Genomic DNA, 22438 nt, shown 5'->3' on the forward strand with positions numbered 1-22438 from the left:
TGTTTGTCAGTGTGCTATGGTCGTATGGACTGAAAAATTCTTCTTTTGTGACGAAAAGTCACATGATGTCCCTACCAGCCCCTGATTTACATATGCAAATAAGGATTTGGATTCGGTTTGGCCAGGTACAAGGATTCCTGGCTGAATCCCGAACCGAATCCTGGATTCAGGGCATCCCTAGTTCTGGCCTCAATGGATAATAATCTGAGAGCCCAAATGCTGACCAATGTTGACCTGTATATGGCCAACTTTAAAGGGATACTGTCATGGGAAAAAACATTTTTTCAAAATGAATCAGTTAATAGTGCTGCTCCAGCAGAATTCTGCACTGAAATCCATTTCTCAAAAGAGCAAACAGATTTTTTTATATTCAATTTTGAAATCTGACATGGGGCTAGACATATTGTCAATTTCCCAGCTGCCCCTGGTCATGTGACTTGTGCTCTGATAAACTGCAATCACTCTTTACTGCTGTACTGCAAGTTGGAGTGATATCACCCCCCTCCCTTTTCTCCCCCAGCAACCAAACAAAAGAACAATGGGAAGGTAACCAGATAGCAGCTCCCTAACACAAGATAACAGCTGCCTGGTAGATCTAAGAACAACACTCAATAGTAAAAACCCATGTCTCACTGAGACACATTCAGTTACATTGAGAAGGAAAAACAGCAGCCTGCCAGAAAGCATTTTTCTCCTGAAGTGCAGGCACAAGTCACATGACTTGGGGCAGCTGGAAAATTGACCAAATGTCTAGTTCCATGTCAGATTTCAAAATTGAATATAAAAACATCTGTTTGCTCTTTTGAGAAATGGATTTCAGTGCAGAATTCTGCTGGACTAGCACTATTAACTGATGCTTTTTGAAAAAAACATGTTTTCCGATGACAGGATCCCTTTAAATTTGCCAGCGATCATCTTCCACTTGTATGTACCAAAAGTGTCCTCAGGCATGGTCTTCAAATGTTGGCATCAATTATATAGTGGGTCTCCAACCCCTCGCAATTAATCTAGAGGGAAGTGTAATATTGGCCATGCTCAGGTATGGTGTGCTGTAACTGAATAGAAAGATAATGAGTCTTGTGCACTTCAGCAACACCTGGGCCATTACATAGATGAGCTTTGTAGATGACCTATGTTGTAACAGCTCTAGTGGAAAACCTAAATGGATTATGCCAGTGGGTTCCATACACACACAAATACAGTTTAGATGGAACTGGCTTGTAAGATACACTGTATAAAAGAAATCTGAGTGTGTGGCCAGCTTAAGGCCTGTTCCTGATTTGACAAATGGATCTGCCTTAATCTCCCCCATCTTCCCTGTATAATGTTGCAGGCCCACCCAGGATAAGCAATGAGAAACCCAGCGGCCAGTGAGTATAGACTGAACCATTCCTGCCCAGATGGGGTGTTCCGTGATGGAACACGTCTGTTTGTCCGTATGGCCTGCCAAAACACAAAGCAATGTTTTCTTTTTTTCTTTTTCATTCTTCTCTCTGTCCCTAAACTTCCTCCCACAACTATTGGCCCTCCAAATACGCCAATCTACAGTGGCCGGTGGCCAAGGAAAATAAACTCAGCCATGGAAATCTGCTCGGTGAGCATGTAAACATAAATAATAGCTGAAGTGCAGAAATATTCATAATGTTTCACACAGTGCCCCTACAAACTACAACTCCCATCATCCTCTCTCCAGCTGTTGTCAAACTACAACTTCTATCACTGTTGCAGTCCTGTGGCTGTTGTTGCACGACCTCCCCATCATCCCTTGATAGCTGAACGGCATCATGTGGGTGTTCTCTTATAGTGTTGGTGCACCCGCAGGTTCGGTTATTGCTTAGAAACACGAACTGCCACCTTTTGCCACCAGTCAAGCTCCATTAGCCTGGCACGTGTGCTGCTTCTATGGGGATTATACAGACACAATTTGTGCCCTCTATTTGCATTCAGAACCTCATCTGGTGGACCTGGTACAGGTATGGGACCTGTTATCCAGAATGCTCAGGACCTAAAGTTTTCCAGATAACGGGTCTTTCCGTAATTTGGGTCTTCATCCCTTAAGTCTACTAGAAAATCATGTAAACATTAAATAAACCCAATAGGCTGGTTTTGCTTCCAATAAGGATGAATTATATCTTAGTTGGGATCAAGTACAAGCTACTGTTTTATTATTACAGAGAAAAAGGAAATCAGTTTTAAAAATTTGCATTATTTGGATAAAATGGAGTCTACGAGAGACGGCCTGCCCGTAATTCAGAGCATTCTGGATGACGGGTTTCTGGATAATGGATCCCACACCTGTAGTACCTTCTTGTCTAACAGCCGTGCTGCATTGGGTTTATATAATAGAGGAATGGGACCGGTTATCCAGAATGATGAGGACCTGAGGTTTTCCGGACAAGGGATCTTTCTGTAATTTGGATCTTCATACATTACATCTACTAGAAAATCGTGTAAACATTAAATAAACCCAATAGGCTGGTTTTGCTTCCGATAAGGATTAATTATATCTTCATTGGGATCAAGTACAAGCTACTGTTTTTAATTACAGAGAAAAAGGAAATCATTTTAAAAAGTATGGATTGTTTGGATAAAATGGAGTCTATCAGAGATGGCATTCTGGATGATGGGTTTCTGGATAACAGATCCCACACCTGTAGTACCTTCTTGTCTAACAGCCCTGCTGCAATGGGTTTATATAATAGAGGAATGGGACCTGTTATTCAAAATGCTGGGCATCTGAGGTTTGGAACCTTCATACTTTAAGTCTACTAGAAAATCAAGTAAACATTAAATAAAACCAATAGGCTGGTTTTGCCTCCAATAAGGATTAATTATATCTTAGTTGGGATCAAGTACAAGCTACTGTTTTATTATTACAGAGAAATAGCAAATCGTTTAAAAATTTGGATTATTTAGATAAAATGGAATCTATGGGATTTTTTGGATAATTTGGAGCTTTCTAGATAATGGGTTTCCGGGTAACAGATCCAACACCTATAGTACCTTCTTGTCTATCAGCCCTGCTGCAAGGAGTTTATATAACAGAGGCATGGGACCTGTTATCCAGAATGCTGGGGACCATACCTGTAATAGCAATATAAATAGACTCTTCTTAATTAGGATTCCCTTCCTATCACTGTGCCTAGAACCCATAAAGAATGATTGTTTTGTATGTAAAACCAACATATGCTGCTCTGCAAATAATTCATAAAAAGGGAATTAACGAGGTTTCCGGAACACAAGCAGAAACCGTTAAATGTTCTAGATGGGGCTAATTGGAAACATATTACTAGACGGGACCAGGGGAGGGGACTGCGGATGACGTGCTGCCTGATCACAAAACCCAGCAAGGAAAATATGAGTATTGCACTTAACCAGAAATACTTGTGTTACTGCCCTCACTTTCCAGCCAAGGGGTTTTTTTTTTCTGTTTTCCATTGAGACCCATGGGGGAAAGGCAGTGTTGCGAGGGATTAAAGGCAAAGAGCTGGAGAACAGACACCATGTTATACAATGAAGTGTGTGCAGATATTGTGCAGATTCAGTGACACTGAGGAGTAATTATTAAAGGGTAACTTAACAATTTAATATTCTATCATGGAAGCCAAATCCTGCATAAAAGTGCTGGGATTCCAAGATTCAACGTATTCCCTAACAGAAGTAGGGATGCACTGAATCCAGTATTCGGTTCTGGATTCGGTCAAGATTCGGGCCTTTTCAGCAGAATTCCTAAAACAAAAACTCACGTGACTTTTCAACACACAAATAAGGAAGTCCAAAATTTTTTGACCCCCTCATCTCCGTATTCAGACAAATCTTTCACATAGGATTTGGGATCAGGCAACAATGCCTGGCGAGTTCCTAGGGCAGCATCTAAAACATAAATTCAGCTCTATTAGAGCAGGAGAGCGAAATTGTGTTCTCTGCCCCCCCAGACCCGATCCAGGGTGAGTTAAGGTAAGAGTTATGGGGCCACCTCAGGGTGACTTAAGCACCCGAAACACCCCTTTTCAGGAATCGTACAATAGTGGATTAACATAAAGTTAAATTGTAGGAGAAGTTACCCTTTAAAAATGTGTCCACTATGAATCCTGGGTATTTAGCCAAACAGAATGTCAGCTGTTAAAATCATGTGCATTTTTTTGGATTATATATACAGGTAAGGGACCTGTTATCCAGAATGCCCGGGAACTGGGGATTTCCGGATAAAGGATCTTTCCGTAATTTGGATCTTCGTCCCTTAAGTCTACTAGAAAATCATGTAAACATTAAATAAACCCAATAGGCTGGTTTTGCCTCCAATAAGGATTAATTATATCTTAGTTGGGATCAAGTACAAGCTACGGTTTTATTATTACAGAGAAAAAGGAAATTGTTTTTAAAAATGTTAATTATTTGATTATAATGGAGTCTATGTGAGATGGCCTTCCTGTAATTCAGAGCTTTCTGGATAATGGGTTTCCCAATAACAGATCCTATACCTGTACTTTTTTTTTATGTTATCCTAATCTTAGAGTTGTATCTTCCCAAAAATGACTGACAATGAATATATATATATATATAGATATATTTTGCAATATTATCACATGTAGAGCACAGATCACTCACATCCAAAGACTGTAATTACAACCTATGTGACTAAACACACTGCAAGTGGCACAAACACATCTGCTACTCTATAAACTCTCACCAGCTACACTGTGACATCGACATCTGCACCTCCACTGTGGCATCACTTTTTTGCCGGTCCATAGCTGTGTGTGTTGTATGATTCCAGTCCTTGTTGTTGTTTTTCATTAGAACAGGCCTGACACTGGCACTCAGCATGGAGCAGCTGCCAGCAGGTTTACTTTTACGTTAATATGTTTATAGAATGGATAATTCTAAGCAACTTTTCAATTGGCCTTCATTTTTTCTTTTTTTTTATAGTTTTTGAATTATTTGCCTTCTTTTCAGCATTCAAATGAGGGTCGCTGACCCCATTTAAAAAACAAATGCTCTGTAAGGCTACAAATGTATTGCGGTTGCTACTTTATATTACTCGTCGTTCTATTCAGGCCTCTCCTATTCCTATTCCAGTCTCTTATTCAAATCAATGCATGGCTGCTATGGTAATTTGGACCCTGGCAACCAGATGGCTGAAATTGCAAACTGGAGAACTGCCGAATAAAAAGCTAAATAACTCAAAAACCACAAACAATAAAAAATGAAAGCCAATTGGAAATTGTCTCAGAATATCACTCCCTACATCCTACTAAAAGTTAATTTAAAGTTGAACAACCCCAACTCATGAACAGCAAACAAGAACAGAGACATACAGGTGTACATTCATGTGTTAACTATCTGGAGGCGTTTTGTTTTCTCCTGGTTCTCGCAGTGTCTGGATTGACTCTGACATCCCATAATGGGACTTATTCCATGAAATGCACAGTGACAGCAGTGCATATATTTTCTGGATGCGCAGCACATGAACTGCCACGGTTTCCTAGCAACAGGCGGCTTTGAGAAAACACTCCCAAACAAGCAACTGCATGAGGTCAGCAGACCCCTCTGAGCTGAGAGTCTCTTGTGGAGTTAACTGTTAACTGTGAATCAGATGATGCAGCACAGGGTGAGTCGAGGAAAGCGAGAAAGCTGGTGTTTAAAGGACAACAAAAGCTCAACAAGGAATCAGGCTAGAAATGCTTCTGGGTTTCTGTACCAACCCATGGTCCCACAGCCCTTTAGAAGAGAAGATATCTGTCTCTCTAGATACCCCATCTATGACAGATGAACCTCGTTCTCTGCTTGATGATTTCCAACAACACCTAAGATATATATATATATATATATATATATATATATATATATATATATATATATATGTTTTAGTTCTCTTTTTAAATACGTATAAGAGAATGGGCAAATTGCTTGAAAATCATTGGTATTAGAGAAGCAGGCGGGTGAGCTCAGGCAGAAGGTCACTTAGGGTAAGAAATTGGGAGTATGACCACCTATTCTTCTAGATACAACTGAAAGCTAGAAGGTCAGTATTTGGGCTGACTTTATAGTTGCTACTCCAGACAGTGTCGGACTGGACCACTGGGATACCAGGAGAAGTCCCAGTGGGCCCAGGTGTCAGTGGCCCCTCATGCTGCTAAACATTTGGCCTATTTCATGGCCATTCCCTATTTTTATTAGAACAAAGTGGCTAAATAGATGGAATACCAGGTTATAGTATTATAGTATGTAAATAAAAGAGACTAGGAGAATAGAGGTTGAGTGAGGAGAGGAAGAATAATATAACTGAGAGTGGACCCCTGGTCTAAGGTTAATTGGTGGGCCCCTAGTCAAAGGTTTTTGGGTGGGCCCCTGGAAGGAGAAAACCGGTTGTCTGCCATTACCTCTGAACATGTGATGTTTACTTATTTTTATACATGTGCTGAGGCTGTTGTACATAAAAAAATTGTTCAGTGGGTATCATTTGTGAATCTGCCATTGTCATTCTACCATTAATTCTGGGGGGTATTATACATGGAATTGCCTCTGTGCCATGATCCTGTTATGAATTCTGGGGGGTATTATACGTAGAATCGATTCCCTATTTTAGGATAAGGGTAAGGCCAGACGAGGAGATTCGGCAACTTTGGCAACTCTGGGGGTAAGGCCAGACAAGGAGATTCGGGGAGATTTTGTCGCCTGGCTACTTATCGCCGCGTCTTTTGCGCGACTATCTCCCAGCAACTTTGAAGACTATTGAAAACGCATCGCCGCGTGTGCATTAGCGCAGGTGATTTTGCGCTGTAGCCTAAGGGGAAAAGACGCTGAGGCAGTTCGGGGAGATAGTGGTGCAAAAGACGTGGCGATAAGTCGCCAGGCGACAAAATCTCCCCGTCTGGCCTTACCCTTATGCTTGTCTATGTTTTTCTTTTGTGTTCGCATAACTTTCCTTTGTTTTACCTGTTCCATTTTTCTCCTTTCCCTTCTGCCTCCTCCCTTTACCCTGTGGCAGCAATTCCCTTTAATTATGTTAAATAGAACTGGGTAGGATAAGTTGGGCCCTAGTTATCTAGAGAGCAGGCAATGATCAAATTCTTCAGCCCTTGTTCAATTTGTTTTTCCTTTATCTAAATGACTTTTCCGTATATTCCTTATATGTTATTCTTACTTCAAAAAGGAAAAATGTATATTTAATATTGGCATTGCCACTAATTAATATAAATGGAGAGGGCACCGAAAGTTGTTCACCAGGGGGGCCCCTGAAAGTTCCTCTGCAAGGGGGGCCCCACAAACTCTAGTTACGCCACTGACCGCCAGAATCGCGCCGCCCTAGGTGCGGGCCTTTGTGGCCTTGCCACAAATCCGGGCCTGACTCTGGGTTGAGCTGTCAAAATCGGGACTGTGCCACGAAAACCGGGACAGTTGGGAGGTATGGTCCTAGGTCCCTGACCCGCCTTCTATCCACACACTCAGCTCAACCAGCTTCCCCTCTGGCCTGTCCAACTCACTAAGTTTTCTCCTATGTGGCTTAAATGCCACCTGACTCCGCCCCATTTGTGTTATGACTCCGCCCCATTTGTGTTATGACTCCGCCTCATTTGTGTTACGACTCCGTCCCTGACATCACACCCCCACAATAACCCCCAGTCTGGCCAGTATGAAATGAACAAAAAATTGGCAAGCTTAATCTCAGGATTGTCAAAAAAAAAAAAGTCATATTTGTTCCGACTTATTCACAACCTAATTTTCCATAATTTTTCTGCCTCTAACGACAATCTTCAAAAAAAGTTGTTAAAAAGAAGGCGGGGCTATTTTGTGTCATATGTACAACCTTTTTGAGAATTAGTTGTACTCACAACATTTTTACAGACACTTTTTATGCCAAAAATTTTGCGGAATAATGTGGATAGGTTAAAGGGGTGGTTCACCTTTAAGTTAACTTTTAGTATGTAGTATGTAGCAACTTGCCAATTGGTCTTCAATTTTTATTTTATATAATGTTTGAATTATTTGCCTTCTTCTTCTGACTCTTTCCAGACTTCAAATAGGGGGTCATTGACCAATTATTGTTATTGTTGCTTTTTATTATTTATCTTTCTACTCAGGTCCCCTCCTATTCCTATTCCAGCCACTGCCTGGTTGCTAGGGTAATTTAAACCCCAGCAACCAGATACATGCTGCAATTCCAAACTGCAGAGTTGAACACGAAGATAAATACATTTAACAAAACACAAATAATAAAAAAATGAAGATCCATTGTAAAACTTAGAATATCACTCTCTACATACTAACAGTTCATTTGTCGTGCTTAAGACAATTTGTACAATTTGGCGACCAGCAAGAACTGTGTACTTGCCAAAACTTTTGTGAATTCCCCCCTATAACCTATAAACTGATGCTCATCCAGCAGGGGGGTTGTGGCTGAGGACCCAGAGGGGACATATTTCAGGCTGAGAATCAGGACTGTCCTGCCCAAATATATGAACAACTGGAAGAGCTTTGCACTAAGCCAGGAATGGCCAAACCAAAGATTTATTAAAGGAAAACTATACCCCCCAAACAATGTAGGTCTCTATTAAAAGATACTGAGTAAAACAGCTCATGTGTAAAACCCTGCTTCATGTAAATGAACCATTATCATAATAATATACTTTTTTAGTAGTATGTGCCATTGGGTAATCATAAATAGAAAATTGCCATTTTAAAAAATAAGGGCCGCCCCCTGAGATCGTAAGATTCACTGTGCACACATACAAACCACATGTAAGGTCACATGAGCCAATTAACAGACAGAGTTCTGCCTTTTGCTTCCTCACTTCTTGCTGTTACAGTTAGTGTTGTAGTATTTCTGGTCAGGTGATCTCTGAGGCTGCACAGACACAGTCACGAAATGGTGGTTCAAGGCAAGAGATGTCAAAGGGCAATATTTATGTAAATATATATTCCAGTTTGGTAAGATTCTTTAATATGTCATTCAATTTGATATAAACTATCTGTTGCTTAAGTATTCATTTTGGGGGTATAGTTTTCCTTTAAACTAACAAGGGCTGGAGAATGCCAGATGGTGGAGCTTGGGAATGTAAAGCACTACACACAAATAGCACATTGCTGCCCAATTTATTACACTTATTGGGCCAATTATCTGACATATGTTTGTAAGTATGTTTATATTAGAGTGGTGCCCCCTGTCTGTGCTCCACATCTCACGTTGGATGAATAAATAAAGCCATAAAGCAGGTGCTTAGTATAATGAACACAGGCCGGTTCTGGTTCAGCCACACACAGAACATTAACTGGCAAGAGAAACAGAGGGAGGGATAGTCACCTGCTTGAAGTTCTTTTTGTGATGGCCGTCCAACAATCCCCCGCACTTGCCCAGCGCTGCCAGATCCTTCATGATGAGCTGGAGGGCTTCCTCTTCGTCTGTAAGGAGAGATCCGGAAATGATTATTTGTAGGTATGAGCGTGCCGGATTCCTCATGCACAAACATATAAATATATATATTACTCTTGGACTTTATTCCTTGCAACCAAGATGTTTTGTTTTCTGCTCTGAAGTTTATTCCTTTATGCTCTGAGCTCAAACTACTCTGAACCTTTGGAAGCAACATCCCTACAGAAACGACAATTAGGGGAAATAGCAGCCAATCGGAATGCCCTATCCTGGCACTTAAAGTTAGCTTTTAGTATGACATAGATTAGATAATTCAAAGCAAAGTTTCAACTGGTCTTCATTTTTTCTTTTTTTATAGTTATTTAATGATCTGCTTTTTTCTTCGGACTCTTTCCAGCTTTCACTGACCCCGGCAGCCAAACAACTATTGTTCTGTGAGGGTAAAAATTTTTCGTAAAAGGGGTTGTTCACCTTCCAAACACTTTTTTCAATTCAGTTGTTTTTAGATTGTTCCCCAGAAATTCATTATAATTAGAAACATGGTCAGAGGCATAATGGCACAAGGTTAAGAAACACCCAAAAATGAAAAGCAGCTGTGTTAATCTCTGGATACCTAATGGCAGAGCCCTGTGCCAGCGCACTATAAATTGGGTATGAGCCCCTGCAGGCTCGGACTGGGGCTGCTTTCTCAGGTCTCCCCTCTGGTAGAGTCCTGCACGGGTCCATTTTTTGGAACCCGGACCCACATTCTTACCCGCTTGGACCTGCTACCCGACCCCGACCATCAAGAATCAGGAAGTGCTGTCATTATAAACCGGAAGTGACATCATCGGAAGTAGGTATGCACCGAATCCACTATTTTTGGATTCGGCAGAACCCCCGAATCCTTCACTAAAGATTCGGCTGAGTACCGAACCGAATCCGAATCCTGATTTGCATATGCAAATTAGTGGTGGGAAGGGGAAATTTTTTTTACTTGTTTTGTTTTGTGACATGAAGTCACACGATTTCCCTCCGCACCTCTAATTTGTATATGCAAATTAGGATTCGGTTCGGCTGAAAAAGGCCGAATCCCGAACCGAATCCTGGATTCGGTGCATCCCTAATCGGAAGTAGGCGTGATCATAAAAAAGGAGTAAAAATCTGTATTGAGAAGAGCCTCAGAACCGCCGACCTGCGTCTATACCCGCACTTGGAACTGCAACCCGCAGGGTACCGCAGGTTTTTGCAAGTAACCCATGGGTACCCGCGGGTACCCGACCTGCTGCAGGACTCTACCCTCTGGGCCCCAACCCTGAGCCCCCGATTATCCTCTGTTATCAGTTACAGCACTGCAGTATGAAAATGACTAAACAGCATGAATAGGGGAGAGGGATGTATACACAAGCAAGGTCTCTATTTATCATAAAATAATGTTATTTTGGAGGAACAAGAGCTGCAAGTGTATGTCAACAGGGAACAAGGGGTTACATTCATGTGAGCGGCACTTACTATGTTGATAAAGGAACGGCTTTCTGGAAACAGCGGGGGCAAAAACAGGCTGAATACTTCCAGGAATTGCAGCAAAAAAAAAAAATTCTCCATAGCATTAAGTGTACGTAAGCCGTTCCATACAGAATATTAGGATAAATAAACATGTCCATTGTCTCGAGAGCTTGAGCCAAACAGCTGAAATGAGCTCAAACACACACGGCACAGGTTTGGGGTCTTTTATGCAGAACTACTTGGGATCTGGGGGTTTCCTTCCCTAATGTGCAATACAGCTAATAAATTGTCACCAACAAGGATATATGCAACTTATGTTTTAATAATACAGGTATGGGATCCGTTATCCAGAACCCCGTTGTCCAGAAAGCTCAGATTTGCAGGAAGACGTCTCCCATAGACTCCATTATAATCAAACAATCCAAAATGTTTAGAAATGATTTCCTTTTTCTCTGTAATAATAAAACAGTACCTTGTACTTGATCCCAACTAAGATATAACTAAAGGGATGGTTCACCTTTAATTCAACTTTTAGCATGTGATAGGATGACCAATTCTAAGCAATTTTTCAATTGGTTGTTATTATTTATTTATTTTTATAATTTTTTAATGATTTGCCTTTTTCTTCTGACTCTCTCCAGCTTTCAAATGACCCCATCTGAAAAACAAATGCTCTGTAAGGCTACAAATGTAATGTTATTTGTACTTTTTATTACTCTTCTTTCTATTCAGGCCTCTCCTATTTATATTCCAGTCTCTTATTGAAATCAGTGCATGGTTGCTAGGGTAATTTGGACCCTAGCAACCAGATTGCTGAAATTGCAAACTGGAGAGCTGCTGAATAAAAAGCTAAATAATAAACAAATAATAAAAAATGAAAACCAATTGCAAATTGTCTCAGAATATCACTCTCTACGTCATAGTGTAAAAGGTAAACAACCCCTTTAATAAATATGTCCCGAAATACCTGTCTATAAGTTGCTGAGCTAGCTGCTGGCTTTTTAAAGAATTTTAAAGACAACTTCCCCTTTAATGTGTGGGAGCTGCCATACTTCTTGATCTATTATAAAATAAGAAATATTATTAACTGAGGAAACACCGTCCATCATAGGTCCATTTCTAATGGCGACTGATTTACCAAGCAATTACTTTCTAGCAAACTCACCCTGACACATGGCAGCAAACCACACAACGCTTTGCTCTATAACTGATCAGATTTGCTTTGTAAGTGAGATTTGCATGTACAAGTAGCACAGCTTTTGTTCACCAGGGGATTATGGGTGTTGTAGTCTGCGGCCTGAACATATTATCCAAACTGTATTACTTAGCCCTTATGATATGGGATCTGTTATCTGGAAACCCATTATCCAGAAAGCTCTGAATTATGGAAAGGCCGTCTCCCGTTTGACTCCATTTTATCCAAATAATCCAAACTTTTTAAAAATGATTTCCTTTTTCTGTGTAATAATAAAACAGTAGCTTGTACTTGATCCCAACTAAGATCTAATTAATCCTTATTGGAAGCAAAACCAGCCTATTGGGTTTATTTAATGTTCATATGATTTTCTAGTAGACTTAAGATATGGAGATCTTAATTACAGAAGGATCCATTATCCAAAAAACCCCCAGTCCTGAGCATTCAACAGGTCCCATACCTGTATATACAGTACTGTTTGCTGCTCCACCTGGCTGACCTATTACCTGCTCCTTTTTATAATGTTAAATCAATGGTCAGTCAGTCTGTTTTAAGCTCAGGACTAAAGGGTAAGTAACCACTACCCTATAAATTGCAGAACCAACTTCTTAGTTGGATTCTTGTTAAGAATAAGAAAGGAATAAGGAAGCCACTTATCGTGGGGACCTTAGTACATTTTAGTATAGAAATCAGCGGGAGCTGTCAACAGTGACAAATTCTCCCCATGTGGCTTTCAAGGGTTAATCTGCTGTAGCATAAGGAAAATGTCTCAGCCAAGGCAAGCAGTACAGCAGCACCCACTCATAAGCAGTAAAGCATGAATGCAGACAATACCCTGTGCACATTATTTCCATTTAGGGTTGCCGGCCAATGATCCCAATGTTATTAATAGGGAAAAAAGATAAATAAACCCTAGAACCCCTTACGACAACTTTGACTATTACAATGACATATTGGGGTGCCTGCCTTATTATGGAGGGCCCCGTCCAGAGGTGTAACTACAGAGGAACCAGACCCTGTGATTGCAGGGAGGCCCAGGACTGTAGGGGGCCCAGTATGGCCCTAAATAAAAAGCAATTTCAATCCTGGTAGAATAGATCAACTTTCCAATGTTTTGTGGCCCTAAATTTGCTGTGGGGCCCAGTAACATCTAGTTATGCCAGTTATGGCCCCTTCTCTCCTAACTCCAGATACTGAAACTATTCAAAACCAGGAACACAAAAAATGTAAGCAGTGATTGCCTAATATCCTGAGGCCGGAGCCCGAAGAAGAATCGACAGTTTCTGAGACACCACACAAAACATATCAATAATGCAAGCGATTCGGCACGTCGTACTCACCACTGTCTCTCCGGCGGAACAGAATGAGCCTCACGTACACCGATGCGACGCTCGCAAGTCACCCCGAGAAACTACTGCACTGATTTCTCATTCCAGGAGACGCCGGTGACTCAGCGGCATGTGGCCATTTTTTTTTAAGTCATATTTTGTCATCAGAAAGGAGAACTGCTTTCTCTGACAGAATCCCGACATATTAGGAATTGGGGATTTTCTACAGAATTGACTTACATTTAAAGGGAAACAACAACTTTTGGCTCCTTTTGCTGGTTATATTATTCGCTAACTTCATTTATTTTGATATTTTTAGATAGGGATGCATCGAATCCACTATTTGGTATTCGGCCGAATCCCCGAATCCTTCTTGAAAGATTCGGACGAATACCGAACACAATCTGAACCCTAATTTGCATATGCAAATTAGGGGCAGGAAAGGAAAAAGTGGAAAAAATTCTTCTTCTGTGATGAAAAGTCACATGATTTCCCTACCTGGCCATAGTTTACATATGCAAATTAGGATTTGGATTCGGTTCGGCAAGACAGAAGGATTCGGCCGAATCCGAATCTTGCTGAAAACGGCCGAATCCCGAACCGAATCCTGGATTCGGTGCATCCCTATTTTTATATCAACTCATAATGTGTGTGAGTCAAGAGTCCGGTCCTTCTGTCCAACCTTCTGTCAAAACCCCACGCATCTGCACGTCCCGAGAAAGTAGGGTTACCACTATTTCCTAATATGTCTAGAAATGTACCAGCACAGTAATGATTCAGGCCTTCAAAGTTGTCCCCAGCATCTCCCCTTAGATCTTGTTAGGAATTGTTTGTGTGTCAGTGGCACTGCACATGCTCAGTGAGCTCTGGGCTGCTGGTAAGAAGCTGAGCTTAGGGGTGGGAAATCAAGCAGAAAATGAGGTTCATCTGCTGTAGAAGTGGATACTACAGGGCTGATGATTAAATTCTGATGCAGACTGCACTGATTTCAAAGGTTTAATACCATGTCAATCTGAACTAAACAGCTTTGTATTATGACTTTTACATTGTACATACCTTTTGTGTATTTTAAATCTCTAAGCTCAGTAAGTGACAGCAGCACAGAGCATGTGCCGGGAATCAGCAGAAAAGAAGATGGGGAGCTACTTGGGCATCTTCAGAGACACAGATCTTTACTGTTAAAGGGCTGTGGTTGCCTTGGGCTGGTACAGGAGAAGCACAAAACATAATGTACAACATTTCTAACTACCGGTACTTCTTTAGTTAGGCTTTAGTTCTCCTTTACTACTACTGGTGTCAAGCCTCATTTTACTGGTAAGATTGATGCAATACCAGCCTAGTGGCATCTCTAATAAAATGGGCATTATTTTCTGATAGATAATTGCAGCAGACATTGGATGTGCTGGGCTGTGGGGTATAGTTCAGTCTCCTTGCAGCCCAGCACAACTACCAGCTCAGCCAACATTAGGAGCAGCCTATGAAAGAAGACTCCCTCATACAATAGGAAAATAAAGCCAATCCTTCTGTCCTACTGGCTGTCCTTTTTTTAAAAGCCTCTCTCACCTATAAATAGTTCTGAGCTTTCATATACCATTTAATTCTCCCTATAGTAGCGTCCGGGAAGCTATAGTCTAAGCAAGAAATTGTTTTCTTCATGTATTTCTTTTTTGCTTTAGGATTAGGGATGCACTGAATTCCTATTTTTGGGATTTCGGCGAGTCCCTGAATCTTTCAGGAAGGGTTCATCTTTGCATATGCAAATTGGGGAATGGAAGGGGAAAGAATTACTCCTGCAATGTTGATTTCCCTTAAAGGAGAACTAAAGCCTAACTAAAGAAGTAGCTAGAAATGTTGTACATGATGTTTTGTGCTTCTGTACCAGCCCAAGGCAACCACAGCCCTTTAGCAGTAAAGATCTGTGTCTCCAAAGATGCCCCAGTAGCTCCCCATCTTCTTTTCTGCTGATTTACTGCGCATGCTCTGGGCTGCTGTCACTTACTGAGCTTAGGGACCCACTCACAATATACAGTACACATAGAATAGAAATGTCACAATATAAGGCTGATTAGTAATTAATACAGATAATTACTACATGGCAGCTCAGAAACCAGTGCAATTAGCATCAGAATTTAATAATCAGCAAACCTGTAGCATCAGCTTATATTACAGGGGAAGCTCATTTTCTGCTGGATAATTAGTGACGAGCCCTAAGCTTAGCTTCTCAACAGCCAATCAGAGCCCACTGAGCATGTGAGTGTCACAGACACTTTCCAAGATGGTGACCCCCTTTGACAAGTTTGAAGTCCTGGATCATTGCTGCTATTGACAAGCTCAAACTTTAGCCTCGTGCAATAAGTTCAGTTTAAAAAATATGGCATTTTTAGCCACATTAATATTTTGGGGTTAGTTCTCCTTTAATGGGGTTGTTCACCTTTGAGTTAACTTTTAGTATAATGTAGAGAGTGATATTCTGAGAAAATTTGCAATTGGTTTTCATTTTTTATTATGTGTGGTTTTTTTAGTTATTTAGTTTTTTATTCAGCAGCTCTCCAGTTTGCAGTTTCAGCAATCTGGTTGCTAGGGTCCAGATTACCTTAGCAACCATGCATTTACCATGTCCATTTTACAAAATTTGGCAGCTTATGAAAGTATGAACACATTTCTGTGGTTGTTTTCCTTTTATATGTTATTACAGTTTTGCTAATGAAGGTGAATTGCCCTTTAAACTGCGAGTCTTCGTTCTTATCTTATCTAAAACTGTTACAAAAGTATCTTAAGTATGTGTTCTCTGCCAAGAGCCAATTAAGTTAGAAACTTTGTATCTTTTTCTGGCTCTTCAGAAACGTGGAAATTCAGCACAAATTTATGCCTGGCGAATTTGTTCGACCATCACTACGCACCGCCTCTCTTGTAGCCCTGCTGCAAACAACCTGCGCTTATGGCCAACTCTTAGCATGATTTAAATTGATTGAAAATTTGCAATTGGCTTTCATTTTTTTATTTTTTGTGGTTTTTGAGTTATTTAGCTTTTTATTCAGCAGCTCTCCACTTTGCAATTTCAGCAATCTGGTTGCTAGGGTCCAAATTACCCTAGCAACCATGCATTAATTTGAATAAGAGACTGGAATATGAATAGGAGAGGTCTGAATAGAAAGATGAGTAATAAAAAGTAGCAATAACAAAAAAATGGTGGCTTCGCAGAGTATTTGTTTTTTTAGACCTTAGTGGAAAGCTGGAAAGAGTCAGAACAAGGCAAATCATTTGACAACTATAAATAATGTAGACCAATTGAAAAGTTGCTTAGAACTGGCCATTCTGTAACATACTAACAGTTAACTTAAAGGTGAAGCAGTCCATTGAAACCAGTGGCTGATATGGAGGTGCTGCAATGGGCTCTTGTATAGGAACATTGTGTAACTGATATGAACAATGCGCCGTCCAAGTGCAGTTTCATGGCCAGGAATGTAAATAATAACCTGGAGATAAGATGTTTGTACAGTGACGTTCTCTTTTATAATCTCTTGTGAGAACTCTGACATTGAACACTGAGCTGAAATATGCGGATTCCATAAAGATGTGACATGATAGCATGCAATATATAGTCAATAAAGTACCCCCTATTGTAAATTATAAGGATATTATAAGTCACGAGGAGTTTCATGACCATATAAAAGCACAAGGCAGAAGTCGGAGAATTTTTATACAGGCCATGGAACTCCAAGGTTACTTCTAATATCCTCATATTTTTCAACTGGGGGTACTTTATTTACTAAAATACACACGTTTTAGTGAGTCAAGTGACAAAATGACATCACTACTCACTGTTTATAACCGATGACATCACTACTCACCGTTTTTAAGGATATCATTTACAATACATTCATGGCTTTTGTGTATTATACACACATATAATGTACATCTCAAATGCAACCTGTTTCTATAGAACAGTGGCGTAGTAGTGGCGCCTAGGCTTCTAAATACCATGTCCTTTTTACTAAATTTTCGCAGGTTATGGAAAGTCTGAACACATTTCTGAGGGTTTTAGGGTAAGGTTTTATTGTTATTACAGTTTTGCTACTGAAAGTGAATTGCTCTTTAAGCTGCAAGTCACAGTTCTCCCAAGAGACCTGCTCATCTTAAATAGTTACAATTGTTTCTTTGCCTATATTAAATTGTTACAATTGTATCTAAATGCAGGTGCTGAGTATTCTGGGCTCTCTGCCAAAAAGCATCTTGTTTAAATAAGTTTTAGAAACTTTATATCGTCACTGCTGGAGATCAGGACATTTCAGCAAGAATCAGGGACTGCGTGCTGAGCTGTCACAATCGGGACTGTCGGCGAAAAATAAGACTATTGGGAGGTATGGGTGTGTCTTTGTTAAAACATGGGCATTGGAATCTATAAAAAGATTAACATGAATTAGTAATGATGCCTCCTGCAGGTCACTACCTGTAGTGAGACTACAACTCCCAGAATTCCCCTGTGGGGGCTGGAAGCTGCAGGTTGAAAAGCCATTGGAGATTCTTTACTCTATATATAAGTGCACTAAAAGTACAGGTAGGGTTGCGACCTGGCTGGCCGGTAAAAATTATGCTTGATACCAATGTTATTAATAGAGGAAAAAGAAAATAAAATAAAGGAAGGCCGGTATTTTTTTCCAGAAAAAGGTACAAGTATGATACCAGAATGCTTGGGACCTGGGGTTTTCCGAATATGGGGTCTTTCTGTTATTTGGATTTCCATACCTTGAGTAAGTACTGTTTTATTATTACAGAGTAAAGGGAAACCATTTTTAAAATTTTGAATTATTTGATTTAATTAAAGTCTACGGGAGAAGGCTTTCCTTTAATGGATCCTATACCTGTAACACATTTCCCCATTTCAACTGGCGAATCCATCTGACGGTCAGTAACAGAACAGCACCACCATTGATAAATTGCAAATACAATTCTGATGTTTAAAATGTATGAACACTTGAACAAAGAGTCTCGCATATAGCCCACCATACACCCTATATATATCACATATAATATATATATACAGTCACTCTCAGCCGGACAACTGGGCATAAAAGACAGATATTTGCTATGACAGCCCAGTGGTTACTGATTTATATTTTTCCCAGGGTAGTCAGGGATACCAAACAAACAGAAGGGGACAGACAAGGTGCTGGAAGAGCTGACAATTGCTCACTTGAGCTATGTATAGACAATTTACAAGGGCTGAACTTGCACCCAGTCCTGGGACTTCAGGAATCCAAGGGCCGAGCAGCAGCCAGTGCCTCCTTACATCAACAGAATGCTTTGCAGGAAATAAAAAGTAAACCGACTGCTATAAATACATGAGTATCAGTCAGAATAAAGGACAGGAATAGAACAGACCGGCACTAGGGGCCATTTATCAATAGCTGAGACACCAGGCTGTCTGCAGTGTATATTGTCTGCAGTGGATGTTGTCTGCAGTGGATGTTGAATGCAGTGTATATTGTCTGCAGTGGATGTTGAATGCAGTGGATGTTGAATGCAGTGGATGTTGACTGCAGTGGATGTTGACTGCAGTGGATGTTGACTGCAGTGGATGTTGACTGCAGTGGATGTTGACTGCAGTGGATGTTGACTGCAGTGGATGTTGACTGCAGTGGATGTTGACTGCAGTGGATGTTGACTGCAGTGGATGTTGAATGCAGTGGATGTTGAATGCAGTGGATGTTGAATGCAGTGGATGTTGTCTGCAGTGGATGTTGTCTGCAGTGGATGTTGAATGCAGTGGATGTTGAATGCAGTGGATGTTGAATGCAGTGGATGTTGAATGCAGTGGATGTTGACTGCAGTGGATGTTGTCTGCAGTGGATGTTGAATGCAGTGGATGTTGAATGCAGTGGATGTTGAATGCAGTGGATGTTGAATGCAGTGGATGTTGTATGCAGTGTATGTTGTATGCAGTGTATATTGTATTCAGTGTATATTGTGTGTACAGCAGCACAATGCCCCGGCACTGTAACAACAGAACTGGAAGACTTTCTGTTTGTGACAAGTATGTGAGATTTCAAGTGAGTTTTGAATACAATAAATACTGTGGCATGTATATTTTTTTATCTTTAAACCTGGCCAAAAACACCAGGGTTATGTAAAGGGATTCTGTCATGATTTTTATGATGTAGTTTTCATTTCTAAATTACACTGTTTACACTGCAAATAATTAACTCCACAACAGCAATGGCTGCAAAAGAGGTGCAACATTTGTGTTTACATTTATCCAGCACATATGTCTGGGTCACTGGGTCTGGGAAAATGTGCAGGGAGTAGATCTAACAAGCATAAAGCAGCCATATCCTTACTGACGCTCATAGGCCAGGCAGACCCTCTGCTCCCTGTACCTGTCGGTTATAACATCTGAAAGACAATCCAGTTACGAGACGGGATGAGAGACGTCTACTTTCCTGGTCCACCAGCCCACCCGTCATGATCACAGTGTTGCCAAATGATGGACAGTTCCTTATACAGGTATGGGACCAGGTATCCAGAATGCTCAGGACCTGAGGTTTTCCGGATAAGGGGTCTTTCTGTAATTTGGCTCTTCATACTTAGGGGCAAATTCACTAAAGCGCGAAGCGCCTAACGTTAGCGCAAATTTTCCAGCGTCATGTCATTGCGTTACTTCGCCGATTTACTAACGGGCGCTGGCGTAAATTCGCTAGCGAAGTGGACCAACTCTAGCGCTACTTCGCACTCTTACTCCAGACAAAGTTGTGAATGAACGATGGCGAAGGGTCAATGTAATTACGCTAATTCACTAACTTGCGCATTTTACTGAACGTTACCTCTTGCGCCAGACTTGCCTTCACCACCTCAGACCAGGTGAAGTGCAATAGAGTAGATAGGGATTGCTTCAAAAATAGTTGAAATTTTTTTCTAAGTCCCAAAAAACGCAGGCGTTTTTTCCTTTTTTAAGGATGATAGGCTGAAAAAGATCGTAAATTTTTTTGGGGGTACCCTCCTTCCCCCCTACATTTCCTAACATATGGCACCTAAACTATACAGTGGGCTCATGTATAGGGCAAAATAACAACTCTATTTTATTTTATGAAGCTTTCCCAGGCTTGTGTAGTGTAATGTATTTGCTGCTACATATACGTCCATTCAACTTTAACTTGGTGCCGTATGCAAATTAGACATCGCTAGCGTAACTGCGCTTTGCTTCACGAATTGCACAAATATCTGGAATAGGGTGTAATGTCTTTAACTAGCGCAAATTCGCTACCGTTCACCTCCCTGAGCGCAACTTCTGATTTTAGTGAATTAGCGGCACCCTGGCGAAACTTGGCCTGCCGAAGTGCGCCGAAGCCTGCACTTGCACAACTCCGCAGGTTAGTGAATTTGCCCCTTAAAGTCTACTAGAAAATCAATTAAACATTAAACCCGATAGGGTTGTTTTGCCTCAAAAAAGCATAGATTATACAGGTATGGAACGGGTTATATTGGATGCTCGGGATGTGGATTTCCACATAATGGTTCTTTCCATAATTTGGATCTCCATACCTTAAGTCTATTAGAAAATCATTTAAACATTAAATAAACCCACTATTCTGGTTTAGCTTCCAATAAGGATTACTTTGGATCAAGTAAAAGGTAGTGTTTTATTATTACAGAAAAAAAGGAAATAATTATTTTTAAATATGGATTATATGGATAAAATGACGTCTATGGGAAATGGCCTTCCCATAATTCAGATTTTACCAGATAACAGGTTTCCGGATAACAGATCCCATACCTGTATCTTAGTTTGGATCAAGTACAAGATACTGTTTTATTATTACAGAGAAAAAGGAAATCATCTTTAAAAATTTGGATAAACGGTAGACTATGGGGTAAATTTATCAAAGAGTGAAGTTCCGCCACTAAAGTGAAATTCCGCAGCTCACAATTCATTTCTATGGGATTTTGAAAGTCATATTTATCAATGGGTGAAAGTGAAAGTTCACCCTTTGATAAATACGCCTTTAAAAATTTAAATTTAGAAATGAATGGAGAGTGGCGGAATTTCACTCTAGTGGCGGAACTTCACTATTAACTTCACTCTTTGATAAATTTACCCCTATGGGAGGCGGCCTTCTTGTAATTCAGAGCTATCTGGATTACAGGTTTCTGAATAACAGATCCCATTCTGTGGCACAAGGACCTGTACCTGTGGGTCCACATGGCAGTTTGGACCTGTTTGTTGCGCTTTGCATTCATGGAAAATCCAATATAACAACTGCTTGAAAAGGGTTTTCAGGCAATTGCCACTGGGAGTTGATGTTGGTGTTGCCAAAGCCAAATCCCCCGCGTGCCATTGTCCTTATAAAAACAAGGACTTACCCATGTTTTAGGCTGTCAAGTCTTCATTCCAGATGAATCCCTTTGTGCAGCGCGGCGGCGTCACTCTGCAGAAGTAAAAATGAAGGTAAATATACTAAACAGAGCACCAGATAATATAAATACACTGAATAAAGGCACAAATATCTGGAATAGGGTGTAATGTCTTTAAATTGAGACCACAGCTTTATACATGGAAATACTGACTCAGCCGTGCTCGGAGGTTGGGGCAGTTGGGCTGACATTGTTTACATTTGCAGACAACATTCACTGCCAGTTTAAAGCTAAAAGGGGAACTAACGTGAAAATGAATAATTAATAATCGCTTCAGCATACTGAAAAAAAAACTTTATAAATATAATCAATTAAATATTCTACATTGTTTCTGTAATAATCAAGTTTATGTTCACTATCGCTTTTTTCAGCATCTGTTTCTCTTCATTCTCTCTTCATGCAGCAGTTGGGTGTCAGATATTCATTGACAATTAGATCCAATATATCTTATAGGGGGGCTCCTTTCCTAGCAGATGAATTAGAGCTCAGTCAAATAACTGATTCCAGGACAAACAAAATCTTATAAAATAATTGCCTTTTGCACAAATCCTGCATGTAGAGAGACATGATGTCAGGTGATTTTAATAGAGTGAGCTCTAATACATCTTCTAGGCCACTGATCCCCAACCAGTAGCTCGTGAGTAACAT

At 40.5% G+C, this 22438-nt stretch overlaps 1 protein-coding gene across 1 annotated transcript in view; it reads right to left on the minus strand.

The window, feature by feature from the left end:
• The window catches only part of map3k22.L (mitogen-activated protein kinase kinase kinase 22 L homeolog), a gene marked incomplete at its 5' end in the record, with an annotated part of 99193 nt that overhangs the window by 38464 nt on the left and 38291 nt on the right, over positions 1–22438 (minus strand). Inside the window, 2 exon segments of the mRNA NM_001095819.1 lie at positions 9305–9402; positions 21740–21804. Coding sequence (NP_001089288.1) covers positions 9305–9402; positions 21740–21743 — 102 coding nt within the window.

This window comes from Xenopus laevis, chromosome 6L, assembly GCF_017654675.1.
Source record: "Xenopus laevis strain J_2021 chromosome 6L, Xenopus_laevis_v10.1, whole genome shotgun sequence".
Lineage (NCBI taxonomy): Eukaryota > Metazoa > Chordata > Amphibia > Anura > Pipidae > Xenopus > Xenopus laevis.